Source organism: Lathyrus oleraceus, chromosome 4 (assembly GCF_024323335.1).
Source record: "Lathyrus oleraceus cultivar Zhongwan6 chromosome 4, CAAS_Psat_ZW6_1.0, whole genome shotgun sequence".
Classification (NCBI taxonomy): Eukaryota; Viridiplantae; Streptophyta; class Magnoliopsida; order Fabales; family Fabaceae; genus Lathyrus; species Lathyrus oleraceus.
In genome coordinates, this window is record NC_066582.1 from 47,900,306 (window position 1) to 47,925,169 (window position 24,864).

A 24,864-nucleotide genomic window follows, 5' to 3' on the forward strand; every position below is an offset into this window, starting at 1 on the left:
ATTCTATTTTATGAAATTATATTATAGTTTAATTTTTTATTTAACATTTTATTATTATTATTATTATTATAATTTAATTATTAAAATAATTAAAAAATAAAAATAAAAACAATACAACATTGAAGTCATGAGGGATGACATGCTCTTAATGCCTCCATGCATGCGCCATTGTTATTGACATGACACTAAAGCATATGCCACAGACAATAACGCCTAATGCCAAATTATAGTACATGCGCCACAAACATTGACGCATTCTCTATGAAATAAACTTTTTTTTATTTAAAAGGTGGTTAGTTTGATAAATTTTTGGCATAATTAATCGGCAAGTCCCTTAACTTAATTTAATGTCCCGCTTTAGTTCCTTAACTAAAAAATATTATAAGTTAGTGTTTTAACTTAAAACATTACAAATTAATTCCTTAACTTTACTTCTATTATCATATTTGATCATTTTCGTGGCGTGACGTAACAACAAGACCATTAATATAAATATGAATCAACATATATATAATTAAAAATTATTACATGTATTAAGCTTATATTTTTTAAAATGTTTTATTGGAATATTTGTTTTTTAAAATGATAATTAAAAAAAATAAAAAAATAGATATTAACCCAAATAAAAAACAAAATGCATAGTAAAAAATATTTTGTAAAATTATATTTTTATTTAAAAACTCAACTATTTGATTTATTTTTCTTTTTTACATCAATATTAATATCGAGAAATGAATCTAAAAATTAACTTGTATTTTAAATGAGACCAAATCGAGTATTATGGATTGATGTGAATAAAAAAAAGTATTTTATTGATAAATAGACAAAATAATATTTAATATGAGATTTTAATATTGATTGTGTAGCATCGTCGTTAAGCCAAGAAAAGTGTCAAAGTTCATCTTTACCGGTGCGAAGCAACACTGCACACTCTTTCTCTATTTTAATTATTCTCCGTTTAGTTTCTAGGGTTTTAGGTTAGGGTTTCACTCTGTTAGCCAAACTGGATAGGCACAGAGGAGACCGCTACGGCGACAACAACAACGATGATCACTCTTACAACAATAATCGTCCTTCAAGGCCTTCTCGTTTCTCCGATTCTCCGATGAACTACAACCGTCGAAGTCCCGGCGGTTTCCGCTCCGCCCCCGCCCCTCTCCATCGGAATTTTGATAGTCCACAGCGTTGGTCTCCGGGTAGGGTTGGGGCCTTCCGTCCACCAGGTGCTGGAGAGGGGTTCAGGCCGATGGGAGGTGAAGGTCCTGGAGATTTTGGATTTAATAATCACCAGCCGCCGGTGATGTCTGGGCAGAAACGAGGGTTTCCTTTCTCTGGACGTGGAGCTTCACCGGGTGAGTTTGTTATTGATTCTGTTTTCTGATGCGAATTTTGAATTTAAGGTTTTTTGTTTTGTTTTAAAGTTTAAACGTAGTTCAGCTTCAATGGCTGTCACTGCTATGGCGAATTTTGATTAGGGTGTTTGAAATGGCTTTTGCTATAAGGGTTACATGGGCGTGAGCTCGTCCTATCTAGGTTTAGGGATTGCATTGCTGCTGTTGCCATGCGTGTGTTTTGGGAGGGGAATTGGCATTAGCTCGTTCTATCTAGGTTTAGGGATTGCGCTGCTGCTGTTGCCATGTGTGTGTTTTGGGAGGGGGAATTGGCATTAGCTCGTTCTATCTAGGTTTAGGGATTGCGCTGCTGCTGTTGCCATGTGTGTGTTTTGGGAGGGGGGAATTGGCTTTTTCAATGGGTTGTGTGCTATGAAGCATGGACTCCATACACGAACACCGGGACACGACACAGAAACTCCGACACCGTTAATAACATAGGATACCGACACCGCTGCATATCTCATAGTATTTCATCTATTAATAAAAGAGTTAAAAATATTCTAATCAAAATTAATGTCTTCAATTCTTCATCGATAACATTGGTTCAATATATGTGTAATTGTTTTAGATGTTTGTGTGATTTGTTTAAAAAATGTATGAGGTGTGTTGAGGCAAAGAGAAAAACAAATTTTCTGAAACACTTCTATAAATTGTCCGCACATGTTGTATTGTATGTCATTCGTGTGTCAGACACCGATTCAAAGAGTGTCGAACAACAACCTAGCCTTATCCCACTAAGTGAGATCGGCTCAATGGATCAACTTCTGCCATAATGTTCTATCCAGGACCTTACTTCTATCCTTTTGGGGGACAATTGTCTGACTTTTCCGACGCGTACGCATGTGTACGAGTGTCATACAAGTCGAACACCGACACATGTCGGACTCCGCAACGCCTACTCCTAGAGATGCCCGTGCTTCATAGCTTGTGGGATATTGTTGACCATATAGTCTTTACATGATCATTGATATAAGTTAGAATTCTTTGATATTGCTGATCCTTGCATTTTTCGATATGGTAAAAACCTGCTTCTCTGTCTTTTTTTTTAGTGATGGGGGTTATTTTTACCCGCGCATTAAGGGAAAATTAGAGAAATAATGTATGCGCGTGGTCTGTAATGAGATTAATTTTGATAGACTCTTGATGTAAAGAATTTTATCCTCTCAATAAATCACAAATCATCCTTTATATGGCAAGGTATATATGATGAAAGTCAAATACTTGAAGTGATCTAACAATTATGATTGATCGACAATATAAAAAATGTTTACACCATCGATGCATATGAATTAAATCCTTTTGTAGTACGACTTGTTTTGTTTTATCTGTGTTGCATTGAATATATATAGATGCAGAGTCTAGCAATAATAGGAGTCAGTACTAACTGTTGGGTAACATATTAATTTACATCTGTCAGTAAACCGAGTAACAGATGCTAAACTACATGTGAATTAGTATTCTCTTGCAAATGTTTATGATTTTTGTTATAATTTACTCCCCTAAATATATGGTATTTATCCGTGCGTTATTCTGAGCTATGAAGTGGCAGCCAGTGGGATAATACTCGGTATATCTGAAACGAATGATAAATTTGTTCCTTTCAGATCATTTTGATGGTGGAAATTTTGCCAAACTTTTTGTTGGGTCTGTTCCGCGAACAGCAACTGAGGAAGATGTAAGTCGTCTCACTTTTTTTTTATGTTCTTTTCTTGATTGCCCAATGATCTCATGTTTTCTATAACATCAAAGGACATTAACCTTAGTCTCATATTTGATGAGTAATTGTTTTCTTGTAACAATTATTTGATTTGAGCTAGATTCGTCCTTTATTTGAGGAACACGGGAATGTGATTGAGGTCGCCCTGATCAAAGATAGAAAGACTGGACAACATCAAGGTATTTTTGATTCTTCTAATCTAAGACTATTGTGATTCATGTACATTTTATTTCAGGTCTTTTGAGAGGCTGATAGGGAAGACTATAAGCTCGTCTTCATCCCAGTTTGATTTAAAACAAGTTCAGACTTGTTGGTTATGGTTCCACTTTTTTCCTCGTCTTGTCATACCTAAAGGAGCCAAGACATGTGCACCTGTAAGCTAGCAGATGGGATCTTGGAGGACCAAAAGATCCTGCTCTTGCAATTGTAGCTGCAGAAGTGGGGGCAATGTCCAAAATTTGGTTGTAGTGGGAGTGTTGGTTGCCTTAGCTGTAGATTGTTTTGCCCAAAAATTTAGAAGTCAGTAATTGTACAAAGGAAACAAACAAAATCTTGGGTTGTTACTTTTGAATGGTGTTAATCACAATTTATTTCGGAAGGTTCAATGTTTCTCATATTTTGGTGAATGTTAGCATTTATTGAATGGCTTGGTGAATGTTAGCATTTATTGATTGGCTTGGGATATCATATATCTGTTTCAATTCAGTAAAGTGGTTGGGGGCTAAAAGTTAGGCCGGCAAAATATGGATGATAATTGATATCAGTGATTGATGCGTTTGTTGGAATTCATACTTCATTAGCTACCTTATGAATGGATGATCTGTTGGCGATGTGGTTGATGGTTGTGTGTTTGTGATTCTTTATGTTCAATTTAGGAACTAGTTATAGTTTTAACGCTATGTGTATGTGGTGGATATAATTTCCTCTATGACGTGGTTTCAGAATGTGTGTTTGGAACAATGATTTTGCTTCTTCGTGATTATAGGTCTGTGATTAAATATAATGATGCAGCCCATATAGAAATTATTTTAGAAATTAGGTGATTTAGAAATTATTATAGGTCTATGTTAAATATAATGATGCGGCCCATATAGAAATCATTTTAGAAGTTAGATGGTTTAGAAATTCTAATTGCACCGGTTTGGATGACGTCAACCACGTTGTGTCTATATCAAATGTCAATGCGTAGTAGTCAGGACAAATAGCAGAGGTGTTCACATATTTAGACATTAGTTGCCGAAAAGACCATTGTGGAAAGTTGGATACTCCATGGCACTGAAATTTTGCCAAGTGCCGTTCTTTTGCCTTTGCTTATTGTAAAGTTAGTCTTGCAGTCGTAATTTATCACAATAATTTGTTAAGAGCTTGTATGTATCCAGTTGAGTCAGAAAGGCCGTCTGGCATTTATGTTCTGTTGGTGTTTATTCATATGAGTACATATTCAATGCTAGAATTCGTCTATAGTTTCTGTTGATTGTTAATATCTTAACACACCGGAGGATAATTCTGGTCCAGTTGTGTGGGAATTTGCAATTTGGTGGTATTAGTTAAGTCTTTACTTTCTTGATGCTATAATTCATCTTCAGATTATATTGATTGTGAATATCTTAGCACAGTGGTAAATGTTTCTAGTGCTGTTGTGCATGCAATTTGATGGTTTTAGCTAAGCCTTTACCTAAGGAAAATTTTTGCATACTGTTTTGGTAAAGTGTAACCCGCGGAGGCTACAACATCATCTCTGATAGTTGATGTGTAATAGAAGGAGTTTATTTTCATAACAACGATTATGAACTAGTGAGTTCTTTGTATTGCAACTGTGGCTGTATGGTGACTTGAAAGCTTCGCCATTAACGCCGATTAATCAGTGTGATCTTGGTTATTGATATTGAATTTCTACATCATTGTTGTTTTGTTTTTGTTAATGAGTTGTATACAACATAATTCATCATATGAAAAGATCTGAATGTATCCTTTTACCTTGATCTATTATCTGCTGCTCTGGATGTTTGGAATTTTGCTCCTCCCTTATGATGAGGTTACTTTGATATCTTTTCTGTATTTTGTTTCTGCGGGATCTTCCGGTCCATCCAAATTTGATGCTTTGGGGTAAATTCTGGTGTTTTAATATAATATAATTTGATTACAATTTTAACCCTTCACTTATTCTTGGTAGTCTTTTGTCTTCCACTTCACGTGAAAAGCATCATCTATTTTGTTTGACGAGTAATGACTATGCGATGCATAACATTCTACAAAATTGACCTATTGTATGTGTTTGTTAGCAGCTAAATATTTTTAAGCAAAAGATGTTTCTAAAGTTAGACTTCTTGCTTTATTGTTTTTCTGCCCAATGACTATCTGTTGGCCGTGGTTGGGAAGAGGGTATTATTTATTGGAACTGTCACAAAACACCTTTTATTGTGCAGGTTGTTGTTTTATAAAGTATGCTACTTCAGAGGAAGCTGATCAGGCAATTAGAGCATTGCACAATCAACATACTCTTCCCGGAGTGAGTGTAGTGCTTCTAAATCCTTAGTGAATAGTAAGTAGGGAAGGCAACTTATGACTAGTAATTTTCTGACACATGATTTTATCATATAGGGTGTTGGTCCCATTCAAGTGCGGTATGCTGATGGCGAACGAGAACGCCTTGGTAACTATTCTTTTTCTCCTGACATTGTTAGTCTGTAAAGTTCTAACTGCCACATGTTTAGTATAGTGTACATGGACTAAATGATAAAAGAATGTTCCCAAATCATAGTAATATTTACATCTATAAATTTAAGTGTAACTAGACTTATCTGGCATGACTGCCAATTTTGTGTAATGAAATGTTTGAGACATCTTTTTGAAATAAGTTGAACATTGGGTATATATTGTATCTTTTTGAATATTTATTTGTATGGTATAAACCTTCTGTCCATTGTAGTAGTCAACTTATTACTTTATCCAATAATATTTAAAGCCATATGTGAATAATAGTACCTTCATCTGAACATGCTCTGAGGCTTATTACTGTATAAATTGGTTAGTTATAGTCTTAATAGGGGAATAATTTGCACTTGGGCGTTCTTTTGTTATTGTAAATGCATCATTATTCCAAATCATTCAACTGTCTGGACTGACTGTTTTGTGTTGCTGCAAAAAAATTATCTATTATAGGCGCAGTTGAGTACAAACTATTTGTGGGCTCTCTGAATAAACAGGCTCTCGTAAAAGAAGTTGAGGAAGTATGTTGCTTGCACCCGTCAAACTTTACACATTAGAGACTTTTTGTGTTTTCTTGCAAATGGGAATGGTAACATGGCAAATTTTGTCCTTGTGACTTATTGGATTGTTACCTTCCCTCCCTCCAAAATGTTTAGTTTTCCTTTAATAACGTGTCATGCATGTTTACTGTTCTTGTGAACATGGAAGTGAGTGATTGTTCTCTTGCATCAGGTTTTCTCAAAATATGGGCGGGTTGAAGATGTTTATCTTATGCGTGATGACAAGAAGCAGAGTCGTGGTATGTTTTCTTCATATACGTGATAAAACCTGGTTGTGGGGTAGTACTGTGGGAGGTAGAATAAGTACTTTGTTATTCTCAGATTAGAAGTTGTTCTCTGTAATGTTTTCCTAAACTTTTGCCTACGATGTTTGGAATCATTTAATTTTTATCCCTGCTCCCTGTATGTGCGTTTGTATTTGACTGCAGTACCAAATAGATAATATTTTTCCTTATTTTTGTCTGAAGGATGTGGTTTTGTCAAATATTCTCACAGAGATATGGCCCTGGCAGCTATTAATGGACTTAATGGAATATATACAATGAGAGTAAGATTTTTCTTCTTCTTTTATCAGCTCTTCATATAAAAGCTTTATGTTTATCATGTATGTCTTTGCCTAGGGTTGTGATCAACCACTGATTGTTCGGTTTGCTGATCCTAAGAGACCTCGCCAAGGAGATTCCAGGTTTGTTTTCTGGCATCAGTTTATGATTCTTAAGCCTAAAAGCCTGTCATATAATCAATTAATAGCACAAAAGATTAGATCCATGGACTTTTTTCGTTTTATCCAGAAATTGATTTGTGTTTAGTCTTGTGAATATGGGGGATCATGCCTAAGCTAGAGTGTTATTTTATACTTGGCAACTTTAGCAATAGACTCTAGTCACTCTACCATATTAACTTAATTTTGACTATTTAGCCCATGTTTTAGGCGTCCAATGTTTGACTCAAATGCATGCATCAATGAGTAGTTTTTGAACTTTTGTTTGGTTTCCAGGGGTCCTGTATTTGGAGCTGCAGGTTTTGGTCCTAGATTGGATGCACCAGGCACTAGGTATTCTCCCACCAGCTTTACTACTATTTTTGTGTGCGCAAAGGAAGGACCAGCTTTATTACAGTCCTTTGAATAGTTAATCTTTTATATTCTTGTCTTGTTACTCAGTGCAATGCTTTATTTTTGTAATTACTGTTTGCAGACTTCCATCAAATAATTCTGATCCTATGGGTGATCGTATGCCTCCCCCTAATGCTTGGCGTCCAATCCATCAACCAAATACTGGTCCATCTTTCAATGCTGGTTTTCATGGTATGGGGCCTCCATCGATGCCAAGATCTGGCGACATGGCATTGCCTATAAATGCAGTAAGTATAAATTCAAGGATACTGGAAGATATTTCTCCAAGCTCAATGATAATATTTTTCTTTAAAAGCTACAACCAACTGAAATGCTTTTCCCTATTTGTTTTATGCCGAATTGTTGCACTTTTCAATATTACTTGCTGCCTTGATTTTGCATTCGTACTCCCAGCAGACTTATTCTGAAGTTTGGCCAAGTAGATGACTAGAAATATTACATTTTGTTGTCAATTCTTATCATGATAAAAAAAAGTTTGAATTTGTCTGTTGATGGAGAGGGTGAGCCTTCAAACACACTCTACTTAGTAAACTCTGTTAATTACCTTTTTGCTGCCTTCTGGCTTTTGTTGCTAAGTGATTGACTGTCTTTATCAACTATTAAACTGCACTATCGCAAGACGGAAACTGCATCGTCTCATCACTCTTTTTAGTCAAATGAATGGAACAAACTCAACTAGTAGCTGTTTCTGCAAGGTTCTGTATTAATATTTAAAAGGGATAGGTTTCCCGGGACCCTTCCTTGCTGCTAACAGTTATTGGTTAATATGCTTCGATGTGCCCCACTTGTGCAAAGACATGTGTGCCCATATGTTGATTTTGTAATTATCTCTGAATACTTAAAATTTAAAATTTGAATTGAAGTGGACAAGGAACAAAATGTTGATCTCTAATTGCTCGTTGGATGCAATTTTGTTTCTTGTGCTGCTCCCCATTTTTTTTTGGTTTTCACCACCGGTATCCGGTCCACTAGACCGACTAATCCGGTTTGGGGGTCAGTTTTGACATCAAGTTGCTCCCCATTTTAAATTATTTATTCTTCCGTTATTTTAATCTTCACGAATCTGTTGCTTACACTATGCTTAAATCAATATAGGGTGGTCCTATGAATGGCATGGGAGTCTCCCTAGATGTTCGATTTCAAGCTCAGTCTCCGTCAGCAATGCCACAACAGGTATTTTGAGATTATCAGTATACATGTGATCTGAGAGATTAATGGATAAGGAGGGTTCACTACCTTTTTGCTAGCTCGACTCAGTAGTAAATTTATATTGTTTTCAGAATTTCAACCAGCCTCGATCACAAATTCCACCGGTCAATCAACAAATACCTCCATCACAGAAACCTATTCAATCATCTCAGGAGTTTCCACCTTCACACCAGTTATATCCTCAAGCTCCGATGCCCTATCCTCAAAAATCGACACTTCCATCCCTCAGGCAACATGGTCAGCCACAACCTCTGTCTGCTGGTCAGCAGGGACTGGGCATTAATGCACAGTTTTCAGTTCCTCAACCTCAAGCTCAGAAGAGTGTTTTGTCTGCTACGTTTCCTCAGACCTCTCTTGATACTAACATCCAATCTAATACAGCATTGACTACCCCAAATCGACAGCAAATTCCTCCCTCTATGCAGCAGCAGCAGCAGCAGCAGCAGCAGCCACTTCAACCTCTTCAGCAATCCCCTTCTCAGTTAGCCCAGTTGGTCTCACAACAAACACAGACTTTACAAGCAAGCTTTCATTCATCTCAGCAGGCCTTCTCCCAGCTTCAACAACAATTACAGATGATCCAGCCATCCAGTCAAGCAATGACATTGCAGCATCATGCAGAAGCTACTAAAACACAGGTATTTTTGGTCAAAATTGCTGCATTAAATTCCTTTAATCTGTATTCTCTCATTTGTTCAACATCACACCAAGTATGATATTTCAGAAGTTGAACATTGGTTTTATTGCCTAATGTTTTTTTGGTTGGACTGATCTGTGAAGTTTATTTTGAATCGGTTATACTACAAAAAGTTTCTTAATAATTGCATTCATTACATTTGCTACACTCTTTGAAATGTTTTTTTATCTTGGAGGACTTTGATTGATTGGTGTCTTTACCTGATTGCATGTAGATATCAGATCTGTTTGAAGTAGTTGATTAATTTCTAGTGCTGTTAAGTTATATTATAATTTAGGCCAAATACATCCCCGGGGTCCTTTTAAGTTTTTATGTTCGTAACAAATTAGCCTTTTAAGTGTTTTTTTGTTACAAACTGGTCATTTAAGTCCTAAAAATCCCAAATAGAAGGTGCTTATGTGATTAGCAAATCCTTTTTTCAAATTAATTATTGTTAATAATAATTATCCCAAATAGAAAACATTAGGGTTCTTCATCATCTTTGTCAACCTTCATGATCTTCGTCAAATTAAAAATGAGAATCTCAAATTCTTCAATCAACATTCATCATCTTCATTTATATCAAAAAAGAAACCTCCAAAATTACTAATTAGAATTCTAAGAGTTCTTAAGAGAACAAAAAATACAAAAATTGAGTTTGATCAAGAAGAAAATTCTTGGTTTGCTAATTTGTTAGGAACCTCTTTTTCAATACGTGGAAAGAATTCCCAAAACTGGGCCAATTTGAATAAACCAAGGAATAATTCAAACTAGAATGAAGATTATCAACAAAATTGAGAAAAAATGAGTTCTTTGAATATCTTTATGTTACTACCAATAGAATGCGACAATAGGATTGAAAGAGAAGATACAAAAGATATACAATGAAGATGATAACTTTGCACTCAAGGCTACCCCAAAGGAGCACTCTCCTTTCACACTAGAGCTATCTCTATCACTAAATTTAATTATTCAAAAGCTATCTTTCCCCTCTACCCTTGAGGATTATTTACAGACTTTCTAAGAATAACCAAAATAACAACTCTTAACAACCACCAAACAAACTTATCAACTTACTAACTTACTTTTTAACTCTAATTCTAACAAACTCCTTTAAGTCCTTACATAGTTACATTGTTGTTAAATATCCGGTATAGCACCGGTATTACGTATCGGAATTTTGGCTATCCGGTACAAAAGCAAAAGCAAAAGCAGGTATTGCATTTTGACTCCGCTATATTAGAGTAGTCAAAGTATACTCTAGTATAGAGTAACTAAATAAATTAGTAGAACTAACTGTGATGAGTTGTGTTGAGTCAGCACAGTTAGGTCTCCTATATATACTCAGCTCTAACTAACTGTGTTTGTGCATAATTTTCTCATAATGAATCTGAGTTCATAACAAACTCTATCTCTCTTTTCTCTCAATCTACTCTGCATTTATCATTTTCTAATATGATATCTAGAGCTTAACTCGATCCAAACTCAGCAAACACGACAAAGAACACCGTGCAAGAACCTTTGTTGATCTCAAATTTCAATTCGAAGAACATTTTCAAGACTTTTACGCAACAAGTAACACTCAAACTTGATGAAAACAATTTTTCGATTTTGAAAACAACAAATTAAAGGTATTATCAGAACACACAAGCTTCATCGGTTTCTCGTCAATCCTGAAATTTCGCCACGATACCTAACCGATGATGATTGCACCAATGACGCTGAGAATCCAGCGTTCGTCACGTGGGAGCAACAAGACTTCTCTTCTCCTGGCGTCTCTCGACGCCATCGGATTCGGTCCTACCTCGTGTTGTGTGCAGTCTCACCAGATCTGGGATGAGATTCACAATTATGTGTTTGCACACACTAACACGAAATCACGCCAATTGCGTTCTGAACTGAACTAAACGTGAGAAATCCATTTCCGAATATCTTGCTCGTGTTCAACGTATTGTAGATATCCTGGAATTGATTGATGATCCGATTACACATTGCGATCAACTTGAAGCTATCCTTGATGGATTGCCTGATGAATAAAATGCCTTAGCCTCAATTATTCAATACCTGCCTTAGCCTCAATTATTCAATACCATTCCTCGCTGTCCTATAATTGAGGTTGAATCTATGCTTCTTGATCATGAGGCCAAATTGGATAGATATGGGAAAACTGGACTCACTGAACCTATGTCTATTAGTGTAGCACAGGCTACTCAGACCCCCTTCAACCTGTCAATCAGACTCAACCTGATGCTTCTTCTATGGTGCAATCTAATGCTATACCTCAGTTTAGTGATAGTCGTGGAGGACTTTGTGGTGGATGATCATTTGGCCGTGGCAGAGGTGGTAGATTCAAAGTGCAGTCCCAAATTTATTGGTCATGATGCTAGCATATGCTATCATAGACATTCCTATGCCTCCCTTGATGTCCACGCCTTGGAACTACACTGCTCCAACTCCTAGACCTGTTTGGAATCAGTGGACAAATCTAGCATTCCTCAGTATATGGCTCCTACAAACCAAAATCAGTGGCTTGCTCCTCAATCTATCCCCTTCTACTGGTCATAATCAGTGGTTTTCCTAAGCTCTCAGAGGTCCTCCTCCAGGTTTCTCTCCTAGACCAACTTATCAAGCTCGTCTCATCGGTACAGGTTTTGATGCACCTCCTGTCACTTCCCAAGCCTGGTATCCAGATTCAGGCGCAACTCATCATGACACCAACAATGCAGATTTCTGATAGCAGTACTCTATCAGGCACATATCAAGTTCTACTTGGCAATGGTCAAGGTTTGCCCATTACCTCTATAGGTTCTGCTTGTTTTGCCTCTCCGTAAACAACACACTTATGTCAGTCTTAAAAATCTCTTGTTCCTGCTATCACCAAGAACTTAATTTTTGTTGGCCAATTTGCAAGAGATAACAAGTTATATTTTGAGTTCCATGCTGACAAATGCTTTGTTAAAAATCAGGCCAATTCTGAAGTTGTGCTTCAAGGTGTTCTCAAGAAAGATGGCCTCTGTACTTTTGATTCTATTAAGCTCATTCAAGGTTTAGCTGTTTCAATCAACACTATCTCTAAGGCCTCTACCTTAGTTCCTAGTTCCACCTCAACTTCAGGTTGTTCTCCTTATCTTATGTGGCATAATAGATTGGGGCATCCCAATCATGGAACTTTGAAAGCCATCCTTTAACTCTACAACATTTCTATTCCACATAGGACTTTGTTAGACTTTTGTAGTCCATGCTGCTTGGGAAAGATAGACTACCTAGCACACCTTCACACTCTACACTAGGGCATTTAATCTACTGTTTGCTGATGTACGGGGTGATGCCCCTGTGATTTCTTCTTGTGGCTATAAATACCTATTGACTTGTGTGGATGCTCACTCTAAATATACTTGGGTCTTTCCTATTAAACTTATATCTGATGTGTTACTCACTTTCACACACGTTATCACAACAATTGAGGTTCAATTCTCTACTAAAATCAAAGCTATTCCAACTGATGGTGGAGGAAAGTTCAAAACTCTCACTCCTTTGTTCAACATAAAAGGAATTGCTCACAGATTAGCTTGCACTCACACACATCACTAAAATGAGTATGTGGAAAGAAAACACAGGCATGTTGTAGAAACAAGTCTAACATAACTGACTCAAGCTAATCTTCCCTTCAAATTTTGGGATCATGCTTGCTTGACTCCATCCTTTTTGATCAATAGGATGCCAACTCCACTTTTGAACATGCAATCTCCTTACTACCTCTATTGTATAATCTAATACCTGACTACAAATTTCTAAAAGCCTTTGGGTGTGTTTGCTATGCATACCTTAGCCTTAGGCCCTACTCATCTCACAAATTAACCTTCCACTCTCAAGAGTGCATTTTTTGGGGATATTCTTCAAGTCACAAAGGATGTAAATGTCTTGCTTCCAATGACAGACTTTATATCTCCAAGGATGTTGTTTTCAATGACACACACTTTCCTACTTTCCTTATCCTCATCTGTTTCCATCTGAACCCACTTCTTCCCCCTTACCCTATACCACTTCATCTATCTTTCCCTTGATGCCTTCTTTTCCTCTAAATCCTATTTCCACATCCCCCTCTCCCATCACCAACAATACAACTCTTCAACTGTCATCCCCCTCCATTGCATTCAATTCTACTACACCCGACTCAAATGCTTCCACTTCCACTTCCCCTATCATGATTGAGTCCACCTCCTCCTTACATGCACAATCTAATACTCCTTTGCCTGACCAAGCTCCTGACCTTCCAAGTGTCGTATCTGAACCTACTTTTTCCCTTCCCACATCACTTACAAATTCATTTTCCTCACCTTCATCTCATCTACCTCCTCTGAGTCACCTAATCTTCCTTTTCTTCACCCCTTAAACACTCATCCGATGGCCACTAGAAGGAAGTGTGGAATAGTGCAACGAAGGGTGCATCCCACACTCTTTCTCATAGGACTTGAGCCTTCTACCTACAAAATAGCCATGAAGATTCCTAAGTGGATGGCTGCCATAAATGACCATGAATGAGGAGTATTTTGCCCTACTTAGGAATCACACATGGACTCTCACCTCTCTTCCACCCAACAGGTAAGCTACAGGGTGTGAATGGTGTTTAAATTAAACAAAACCTTGATGGGAAAATGAACAAGTATAAAGCTAGGTTGGTGGCTAAGGGGTTCCACCAACATGGTTTTGATTTTACTCAGACATTTTCTTCAGTGGTTAAACATGTTACTGTCAGAGTTGTTCTGACTATTGCTATCTCAAAAGGTTGGCAAGTCACTCAACTGGATATGAACAATGCCTTCCTTAATGGCATCCTAGAGGAGGAGGTCTATATGCAGCAGCCCCTGGGTTAGAGAATGCCGACACTTATAAAGCCTTGTATGGGCTCAAGCAAGCCTCAAGGGCCTGGTTTGAAAGGTTGACTCAGGCTCTTAAAGGGTTTGGTTTTGTCTCTAGCAGGTGTGATCCATCTATGTTTACCCTCATTACTCCTACATACACTATATACATGTTAGTGTATGTAAATGACATCATTATCACAGGGAATTCTGCCTCTCACATTCAACTACTTGTCACTAAACTACGTTCTTAGTTTGCCCCCTTGGTCAACTTGAATATCTTTTGGGGGATTGAAGTCTCTTACCACAAAGATGACTCTTTATTTCTTTCTCAATCCAAGTACATTAAGGACTTTCTATCTAAAGCCAATTTGTCAGAAGCAAAAGGTGTCCCTACACCTATGATGTCCAATTTAAAACTCTCTAAACATGGTACTTGTTGATATTTGTAAATATAATATTAAGAATATTTGTATATCGAATAGTCCCACATCGACTATATCATGTAATTAGTTATAATCTCTATATATAATAAAGTCTCCGTAGTGCTTTTCAAAACACACGGTTTATTCAAATATCTCTTAGTCTCTTGTATTTCAACATGGTATCAGAGTCTGGTTTAAGATCCGGTGGACCACCTACTATGGTTTCCGCTATCGGGCCACCCACCATTTATTTCCACGCTTCAGATGTCCAGTCCTGGACGTGAGGGGGTGTGTTAAGAGTTCCACATCGGACAATATATGGCATTAACATGTGTTTACAAATGGGGACAGTCCTCACTCTACCAAGCGGTTTTGTAGGGTTGAGTTAGGCCAAACCACATATTCTTAACAAAACTTATGGTCCATTTTCTCCTGTGGCCCTTCATCCATTGGATCCATTGCTTCTGTACTCTTTCACAGCTCTACTCTCCATTCGTTATGCGCTGTTTCCAATTTCATTGTCTTCGTTTCCAATTTCACTACGTTCTTTGTTTCCCCTTCTTTCACTCACTGTTTTTCAATTTTTATTAGTTATTTTAATTTGTAGGTTTAAGAACTAACAAACTCCTAGTTGTTCAAACTCTAAATTTTTGGGTTGTGATTAATGTTCTTTAAAGAACTAATAATTTCGATTTGAGTTTTGAGTTTCTTTTTGAAGAATTTGGGATTTTTAATTTTAATTTAATGAAGATCATGAAGGTTGATGAAGAAGATGAAGAACTCTTAAACATATTTTATTTGAGATTTTTATTTTTAAATAAAAGATGAAATTTGCTGTTTTGGACTTGCAACCTTAGCAGCAAAATGGCCACTTAAGCCCCTTTTAATGGGGTTTGATGAAAAAGGGGGTAACAGTGCAAACGTCAAATGATTTAGAAGACCAATTCCTTACAAAAGAAACTGTTACAAACTTATAACTTAAAAGACTCCAGAGTGTGTTTAGTCAATTATTCATGTGCTAATGTTTTTATTTTATTTTAAATTCTTGCAGTCTCAATGGGGCGGGCCTGTATCACATGCAGCCACAGGCGCTCATGTGGCTGCACCTGCTGCCGGTACTCCTTCATCAACAGCTGCTACTTCTTCTGTACAGGCAATAAGCCAGAACACAACTCTTCCAAAATGTAATTGGACAGAGCATCTATCTCCTGAGGGCTTCAAATACTACTATAATAGTGTGACTGGGGAAAGTCGGGTAAGAATTAACTCGAGTTTCCGTTAGGTTATGTAAGTTATTTTATATTATGTTTGTAGAACTAATTTTTGCCGAAATGAACCTATAGTGGGAGAAACCCGAAGAGTTGACATTGTTTGAACAACAAAAGCAACAGCACAGCCAGTCTGATCAGCAGTCTCAAAATCAGTCACAGCCTTCAATACCACCCACCCAACAAATTGCACAAAACCAACAGGTTAAGCCTCAAAGTCATTTCAGAGAACAAGTTCTCCACCATCAACAATTACAGCAACTTTCCTCTGTAAGCATCTCTAATGATATTCCTTCATTTGGCATTGAAAGGTGATTATGTTAATGATTTTGCTTTTCCAATTCTAGTTCCAGGCATATGGAGTTACAGGTCATCAAAGTGTTCAGGTAATGCTATATCCTTGTCAACATTTGTTTAATAACAATAGAAGGGATGCCTGATATGCCTCACAGTCTATGCATGTAGCCACTGTTCTTCTCTGACTTGTTAATTTTAAATGGCTTCGTTTTGGTGTATAATTGAAAGTTGTTTGGCTTTTTAGGAACTTGGTTATAAACAGACGTCATTTGTTTCTGCTGGTGATCCTGGACGTTATTCACAGGTATAATGTTTGCTCTTTTGACCTCCATTTATTTTATGATGCCTTTTTGTCTAATCATAATTCTTTATTCCATTTCAGGGTATTAATACTGCGCAAGAGCTGATGTGGAAAAACAGACCTGCAGGTTCCAGTCCTTGCACAAACTCATCTACCCCAGTTTGAACACATGCACACACACACAAAGCACAAACTAACGGGAGTCTTTCAACGTCATCTTACTAAATCATTTTGTTCATCAAGTGGGGAATGTGGGATTATAAGTGTTCGCATTTTTATCATTTCCAAGAGTTTTGCAGGGACAACGATAGAAGGGAGTTAGGGGCATCAATAGTATGTTTGCATTTTTTTTTTGCATCGTTTCCAAGAGAGTTTGGTAGGGACAGCAGAGGGAGTTAGGGACATGGATAGTATTAAAAAGTGCTTTAGGTATCATTTACAATGGTAAAGCAATGCACGTGCTTGGACGACCCTGCTATAAAACTATTGATGGGCATAAAATTGAATTTGGGGTTATATACAAGAAAAACTATTGATGGGTAAAATACATACGAGAAAAAAAGTTCAACACTATAGAAACAAGGATTTACTATAGATAATAGGTGGTCAGGTTATTATTTGTTTGTTATATTTTGAAGTCTTGCTATGGGTCCTAAGGAAGGATACATGTTATGCATGTTAAAAGTAGAAAAGTTGAGTTGAATTGACAATAGAGTAATTTTTAGAATTTTAAAGAATTAAATGCACACATTATATTTCTATATGTAGTTTGCTATCATGTGCCTTAAGGGCACATATTAGCAGTTACCTTTTTTATTTATAATATCAATACTGACATGTCTTGTATCTTTTTAACCTCAGGAGTTTGAATTTCTACGGGCATGAGGTGGCATATATGGACGATACAGCTTTTAAATGGCTGTGTAACAGAATCTCAAATCTGTTGCTTAAAGAAGGTAGAGGACCACCATCTTACCTTCATTTTGACCAAAAGCGACATGTAAACTGTATATTTTTCATAAATTATTACGGTCCTAGTAGTTGAGATTTCACTATCACTGTCTGGCTCAGCAGTGAGGAAATGCTCTATCTAGATCCTCGTGTAACATAGGCTTTGCTTTATTAATAAATATTAACTTAGCCATTAATTTAGAGACAATCTATGAAGTTCATATGGTGCAAGTGTTTTATCTAACAAACTCATAATGTCCTTAGGGAAGTAATGGCTCTCGCCTTTAAAGAGTTACTCAAACCTTGATTCAAGTAATCATTAAATATTTAGTATTACCTTTTTTCATCTTGCACACTTAGCATAGTTTTTTCTAATGATTAAATAGCACACGACCATCACACTGCGTTTACATAGGGAATTATCACCACTTTATTAAATTAGTTAATAGTTCGGCAGTCCCTGCGAATCTGCCCGTTACTCTGCGCATCTGATCCCAAGCTTCCCATTCTTATCATTGAAATCTTGAAGTCTTCAAAGAAAGCAAACGGGTTCTCTACATAGGTTTCAACAATCTGCCGTGTCTGATCATTCCCACTCACCAGAGTCTGGTCTGATGGAAGCAGTCCTTCCCCAGAGAGAAGGTTAACATAATATTGGTTATCAAATGTAGCTGGTGTGGTCAGGTCCAAATGTGCAATTCGGTTGCTATTACCTTGTCCTGAGCACAACTGTTGCAACGATGCAACAAATTCCACATCAACATATGGACCATCTGAAATGCTGTTGCTCTGTAAGCGAGAACTAAATGTTGAGCACCGGGCTTTTCCTATTGTGTGTGCACCTGAAAATAAAAATCATCGCAAATCTTGATTTTCAATACACAAGTTATATGTGAATATAATAACATGGAAATAAGTGGCAATTTCTATAGCTTTATTAACCTGAGAGTGCAACCATGTCTTGAAGTGTAAGGCCAACATTTTCAAACTTGGACACAAGTACATCAACGGTTGAGTTTGGACCTGGAATGTTATTATTTGCTCCTACCTTGCTAGCCGTTATACTATCTTTTCTTCCCATTTGCACCTCCCAAGTTGGTCCTCCTGACTATAATAGCAAAGTAGTTCATATTGCTTGATTTTAGTCATAACAGTCAAATATAATAAAATTAGAAAAGGATTGGAAACCAAAGGAGCAATGACAAACCAGAAGAACCGAATCTCTAGCAGCAGTTGCTAGAATGTCAGCACAAGAAACAGTTTGTGGACAAACTAGTTCTAGTTCAGATTTTATTTCATTGATCACTTCAAATCCTCTAAGCGAATTCAAATTTGGAGCAGCAGTTTTCTCACCAACAAAGTCGTGTGTGTCATCCAGCAACACTGAAGCATCACAACCCTGAAAAAGGCAAAAAAAACTATAAACACAGTTCATGAAAAATTTAAAAACATGTATGTGGAGGCAAAGAAAGAAAGGCTTGCATTGACAAAACAATCATGGAAATGAAGCCTTAGCAATGAAGCTGCCATTCTTGGGTCACTAGAGACAGCTTGTTCAACCCAAGAAAAGATTATGGCCTCTGCTTGAGGGCATGAATATTGGTATATGTCAGCCCCTAATGGACATCCAGTATTAATATCACCACCATAGCCTTCATTCACCGTGGTTGCAAATACTGAAGTGAGGTTGAGTATCATTACACAAAATAATGTTACCAACTGCATGGCCATATTTTGAGACATTAATGTTAAGAAATGTTTGCTGAATTGGCATGCTATGCACTGTTCTTTATATAGTATATGAGGTTAGTAGTAAATCGCTTAGTGATAAAAAGAGGCTAACTGGGCCATGGAAGAAAAGTTGATGAAGTGAAATGGTAAAAAGACATAGTCAGGGTTAAGAAGTGGTTATAGTAAGTAGTTTGTGATGATCACCTAATGCCATGTGCCTTTGCGTTCCTTTCACATTCTTTCATCTGCTATATCTTGGTAGTATCAAAGTATCAGTGTTTAGTTACTAGTACATGAAGACTAGATCCAAATTTTTGAAAAGCAAATATCTACTACTACCACTAAATTGTTGGTATGATTACGTTACTTGAATTGAAACTTTTTTTTGGACGGCTTCTTTGAACTTAAGCAGTGTTAAAATTAAAATAGTTCATGAAAATCACCTTTAGATGCAATTTTAAAAAAAATATATTAAGAACCAATTTAAAGACGTCTTATATTTAGCACCGAATTAAGAATAAACTAATTTTACATTAATTGTATATTAATTTTTTCGTAAAAAATAAATAAGACAATTTCTTATATTATGTGGCTTTTGAAATTATTACAAGTATATTTTATTCTACTATAAACATTGCAGTTTAGCGCATAAAGATTATGCATAAATTATAATTATTCAAAAATAAAACATTGCACTTTAAACAAATATGTAAATTTTCAATTTTTCAATTTTTATTTATAGTGTTCACATGTGAGTTAAAATTATTTGGGCAATCACTAATCATCTTTTTATTGAAGTTATCGGAACATCAATCTCCTCACACAAATACGTATTCCATATATTTTTTTTATAAGTTGTTTTACAAAAGATTTATACATCATTTTCTAATAACAAAGAACTATTAATATATTTTTCTATTATACTTTTAAGTATATATTATCATTTTTTTAATTATTTAAATTTAGAGATTAATTACTATACACTGTCAGTGTAAAAAGTTTTACACCATCGGTTCATCACCATCACCCGTTTGTATTACTTTATAGATTTTTAAAATAAAAGTCAAACTTCTTTTAATATTCCAACGTCTATAATTAAGTGATGGTGTAAAACTCTTTTTCACTGACAGTGTATTTTAATTAATCTCTTAAATTTATCTTTATCGTACAATTAATAAAAGATAATTTTATAAAAAAATTATAATTTCTTTTTTTCATAAAATAATGATTATAGAAAACAACTTACAATAAGATGATTTACTTCTTAAATTTCCATGAAATAAATGAAAAATTAATAAAAATGCAAAAATCAATTACATATCAACATACAATTGTTACTACAAATGACCTAACTTGAGTTGCTAAACGCTTATACCATAATTTTCATAAAACTGTTGAGGCTTGATAAGTCTCTAAAGTCCCCCAACCTAATTCGGTCATTAGTTTGCCACAAAGTAAACATGCATTAAGTAACAATGTCATCACATATTTTCATTTAAATAGGGTGCTATACAAACATTTAAGTCTCGTTTAAGTCCACCTTGTTAAAAATATAGTGAGATGGGGTGTCAAAGTAAACAATAGATGTTTAAAACCTTGGTTGGACACACTGAAAATAACATGTTAAATGTGTATGTCTGATAGTCATGTATGTTTTTTCACCTCTACAATGTATTGTGAAGCCTTTGGGCTTGTCCAAATGGTAGACCAGTCTTACCAAAATCTGCCAAAATACATGACAGAACAGTCAAAATAGAAGGTAAATGTTCGAATCCTTGACTCGACCTACCAAAAATGGTAGGTTAAACAAGAGGTTTGAATGGTCTGACTCATTTTTCCACACTTATATATAATTATACATGCTTTAAAGTGTACAACTAACACCAATGAAATAATTTATAGGGCAAATCTTGAATTCTTTATTTTAAAAAAATGATAATATTAATTTCACCCATACCATCACCTGTAAATACAATATAATTGAGTGTAAATTAATACACCTTTTGCTTCTCCATTTTAATTAAAAATTACACACACACACACACACATATATATATATATATATATATATATATATATATATATATATATATATATATATATATATATATATATATATATATATATATATATATATATATATATATATATATATATATATATAAAATTCAATTATATCAAAATTTTCCTTTGTTTAAGCAAAACTTGAATTTAATCATTGATGTTAACACATGTAGAAACAACATTAACAATTTCGTTCAGATTGGCCATAATTGATTCAATGTTCATCAAAACTTCATCAGCAAGCTTCCCACCTTTTCAAGTATACCAAAAGCATCAACATACCCAACTACACATTTTAAGCCACGTTCTAAGACACAGTCTTCTTCTCCGTGTGTATATAAATAACCACACCCATACTTTCACCAAACTCACGAAGTAACAACAACTCTTCTTCTCTTTCACTTTTTTTTTTCTCATTACTGTTGCAAATGAGTTGAACTATGCATCATCGCTATCATAGAAAAAAGTTCTTTCATTGTTGCCTACAAAGTGTTTGTTAAAATTCCTCAACTAGAACTATTTTGCATTGTTCTATGGTTTCTACTCCGATAAAAGGCTTGCATTGCCCATTCCGAGAGTTTCATTGTTGTCCTGATGGTAAGGATGGAAACAAGGTTTTTTCTCGTATAATGTATTATCTTAAGGTGTTACTTTATGCAGTGACGAACATAAAAATACAATTCAGGAAGCTTTTGGAAGTGATATAGATTTGTTTGCGGAATTCGAAGAGACTTTAAAGGGAGTTAGGCGATGGATATGTGGGAGATGCATGAGCATTAAGCCATGAGTAAGACATGTCTTCATTCCGATGATCTGGTTCGAGTTACACCTGGGACACGAGAGGTTGAAAGTCTCATTATGGGTGTTGTAAAACCATCTGCAATAAACTTTGATAACCTTGGTGTAAATGAGGGGATTGTATTAGACACGAGGTTGTTATAGTGAGTCTTCACAACACATACTTTCACTATAAAAAGCATACCTCTTAAGTGTCGTCTTGCTTTCTCTCAAGAATTGAAAGACACACTCCTCAAGATGGTTGCTGAGCTAGAATATGTAGGTGCTTGGGTTTGGTTGTTGCTTATTCCTCTATGCACTTTACATGTGGTCAAGCCTCAGAATAGGCGGGATCGCAGGTATGGGAGTCAGAAAGCCTTACAACAACATCACATATTTGAATGCTTATCTACTTGGAGGAATGCATATGGTATTGCCAAGTTAGTTTATAGTGTGTTGGGCAGCTCTGAGCAAGATAAGTTAGGCCATGAGGGAGTTTATATTGAAGAAAAAGATGCAAATGCAAGCTCTAACATCAATCGATACCTTCATAAGGTTGAAAATGGTCACTTCACAATTGTTAAAGTGTTGGGGTCATCAGGTGTAGCTCACTATAATGCACATACTATGAGGGATTTGAAGGCTAAACATACATACAAACCACCTCTCTCCATGCCAATCACTTTGTTCTTTGAAACTCGTTTAGTGGTTGATGTTGATATTGTCTTCAGGTGCATTAAGCATTTCCTCAAAGAGACTTCATGTAATAGCTATGTCTTACGCGTTCAACATTTATTAGACGCAACGTGTGGATACGATTCTGTTGTGGCTAGAGATCTCTTATCTGCAATAACTTTAGTTGTTAACCTATGGTTGAGAGGGAGATACACGATGAGTTTGGCAGAGTTTGTTGCTTCAACACCTTTGACGTTGTTATTGAAGATTGGTGATGGGATACGTGGGTTCTATTTGGAGACAGATGGTTTGCAAGGTTGCAATGAAAGAGGTCATTAAGAATGTGGCATAATATCTCAATGGATTCCAGTTTGGGGTTAGGGTATCTGGTGGTGTTCAATTTTGCTCGGTGTCAATAGGGTGTTAAGCAAGTGACATGGAGATGGATATTTGACTATGCTCACAGTAGATTTCATGAATGCTTTTAACCTGGTATATCGACCAGCCATTCTGCAAGAGGTGGGGGTGAAATTACAATATATTTCCTTGTGGGTTGAGTTTCTCTATGGCCAGGCATCAAGGTTATACCTTAAGGATAAACATATTATGTCAGCCACTTGAGTGCAATAGGGTGACCCGTTAGGGCTGCTCATTTTTTCCCTTGTGTTACACGCACTTATTCATCAGATCAATGACAATTGTAAGCTTATTCTTCATGTCTGATACCTTGATGATGGGACCATCATAGGGGAATTAGATAAGCTGGCTAAAGCCCTTGACATCATTCAGGAGACCGGTCTATGATTAGGTCTTTAATTGAATACTCATAAGTCGTTTTAAACACGTACATCTAAGTCGTTTGATGAATAATCATTATTAATATGAATCACCCTTTTAAATGTATGTAGATCAACGAAAAAGGTGGAATAAATACCAATGAAAACTCAAAATAAAACAGCCCAACAAATAAAGAATCAGCCAAGAACAAACCTAGAACATACATGCATGCAAAAAAATTCAAACAATTAAGCCAAAGACTGAGATGAAAAAAGTAAATAAATAACATTGTTGTTTGTTAACACAATTAGGCCCAAAAATATGCTTTCATATGCGAGAAGTGGAAACTCTTTAATTAACTATAGAAATTTATTTCCAACATTTATAAAAATTTCTCAAAAGACCAACCTTAATTGCTTAAGATGAACGATACTTAGTTTTTCTCTCTTTTCTCTCAACCTTCGATGCAAATGCAAGCTCTAACATCAATCGATACCTTCATAAGGTTGAAAATGGTCACTTCACAATTGTTAAAGTGTTGGGGTCATCAGGTGTAGCTCACTATAATGCACATACTATGAGGGATTTGAAGGCTAAACATACATACAAACCACCTCTCTCCATGCCAATCACTTTGTTCTTTGAAACTCGTTTAGTGGTTGATGTTGATATTGTCTTCAGGTGCATTAAGCATTTCCTCAAAGAGACTTCATGTAATAGCTATGTCTTACGCGTTCAACATTTATTAGACGCAACGTGTGGATACGATTCTGTTGTGGCTAGAGATCTCTTATCTGCAATAACTTTAGTTGTTAACCTATGGTTGAGAGGGAGATACACGATGAGTTTGGCAGAGTTTGTTGCTTCAACACCTTTGACGTTGTTATTGAAGATTGATGATGGGATACGTGGGTTCTATTTGGAGACAGATGGTTTGCAAGGTTGCAATGAAAGAGGTCATTAAGAATGTGGCATAATATCTCAATGGATTCCAGTTTGGGGTTAGGGTATCTGGTGGTGTTCAATTTTGCTCGGTGTCAATAGGGTGTTAAGCAAGTGACATGGAGATGGATATTTGACTATGCTCACATTAGATTTCATGAATGCTTTTAACCTGGTATATCGACCAGCCATTCTGCAAGAGGTGGGGGGTGAAATTACAATATATTTCCTTGTGGGTTGAGTTTCTCTATGGCCAGGCATCAAGGTTATACCTTAAGGATAAACATATTATGTCAGCCACTTGAGTGCAATAGGGTGACCCGTTAGGGCTGCTCATTTTTTCCCTTGTGTTACACGCACTTATTCATCAGATCAATGACAATTGTAAGCTTATTCT

General features: G+C 36.1%; 2 protein-coding genes across 3 annotated transcripts; one reads left to right on the forward strand and one right to left on the reverse strand.

The window, feature by feature from the left end:
- Window positions 1-848: 848 nt before the first annotated feature.
- Window positions 849-17,847, forward strand: LOC127073164 (flowering time control protein FCA). Of its 2 annotated transcripts, none has more exons than XM_051014285.1 (19): window positions 849-1,352; window positions 2,999-3,069; window positions 3,212-3,290; window positions 5,538-5,620; window positions 5,713-5,764; window positions 6,274-6,341; window positions 6,553-6,619; window positions 6,848-6,927; window positions 7,001-7,065; window positions 7,378-7,434; window positions 7,577-7,742; window positions 8,611-8,688; window positions 8,796-9,362; window positions 15,736-15,939; window positions 16,028-16,222; window positions 16,300-16,338; window positions 16,494-16,553; window positions 16,632-16,677; window positions 17,412-17,847. In XM_051014285.1, exons 1-19 carry the CDS (start codon window positions 1,106-1,108, stop codon window positions 17,417-17,419), a joined length of 2,232 nt encoding a protein of 743 aa, XP_050870242.1. In that variant the 5' UTR covers window positions 849-1,105; the 3' UTR covers window positions 17,420-17,847. The 2 variants fall into 2 exon arrangements, with proteins under 2 accessions (XP_050870242.1, XP_050870243.1); XM_051014286.1 differs by having other exon boundaries at window positions 16,306-16,338.
- On the reverse strand, window positions 17,845-19,234 carry LOC127073165 (peroxidase 40). The gene is made up of 4 exons (XM_051014287.1): window positions 18,984-19,234; window positions 18,709-18,900; window positions 18,444-18,609; window positions 17,845-18,343 (listed from the first exon to the last, which is right to left on the reverse strand). Exons 1-4 carry the CDS (start codon window positions 19,230-19,232, stop codon window positions 17,940-17,942), a joined length of 1,011 nt encoding a protein of 336 aa, XP_050870244.1. The 5' UTR covers window positions 19,233-19,234; the 3' UTR covers window positions 17,845-17,939.
- Window positions 19,235-24,864: the final 5,630 nt, after the last annotated feature.

Excerpts from the sequence above, each read along its gene's own strand:
- LOC127073164 (XM_051014285.1), top strand. The coding sequence starts at position 1,106 with ATGAACTACAACCGTCGAAGTCCCGGCGGTTTCCGCTCCGCCCCCGCC. Across the intron at positions 15,940-16,027 it reads GTGTGACTGGGGAAAGTCGG|TGGGAGAAACCCGAAGAGTT; the intron begins GTAAGAATTAAC and ends ATGAACCTATAG. Across the intron at positions 16,223-16,299 it reads AATTACAGCAACTTTCCTCT|TTCCAGGCATATGGAGTTAC; the intron begins GTAAGCATCTCT and ends TTCCAATTCTAG.
- LOC127073165 (XM_051014287.1), bottom strand. The coding sequence starts at position 19,232 with ATGGCCATGCAGTTGGTAACATTATTTTGTGTAATGATACTCAACCTC. Across the intron at positions 18,901-18,983 it reads TCCATGATTGTTTTGTCAAT|GGTTGTGATGCTTCAGTGTT; the intron begins GCAAGCCTTTCT and ends TGCCTTTTTCAG. Across the intron at positions 18,344-18,443 it reads AGACATGGTTGCACTCTCAG|GTGCACACACAATAGGAAAA; the intron begins GTTAATAAAGCT and ends TTTTATTTTCAG.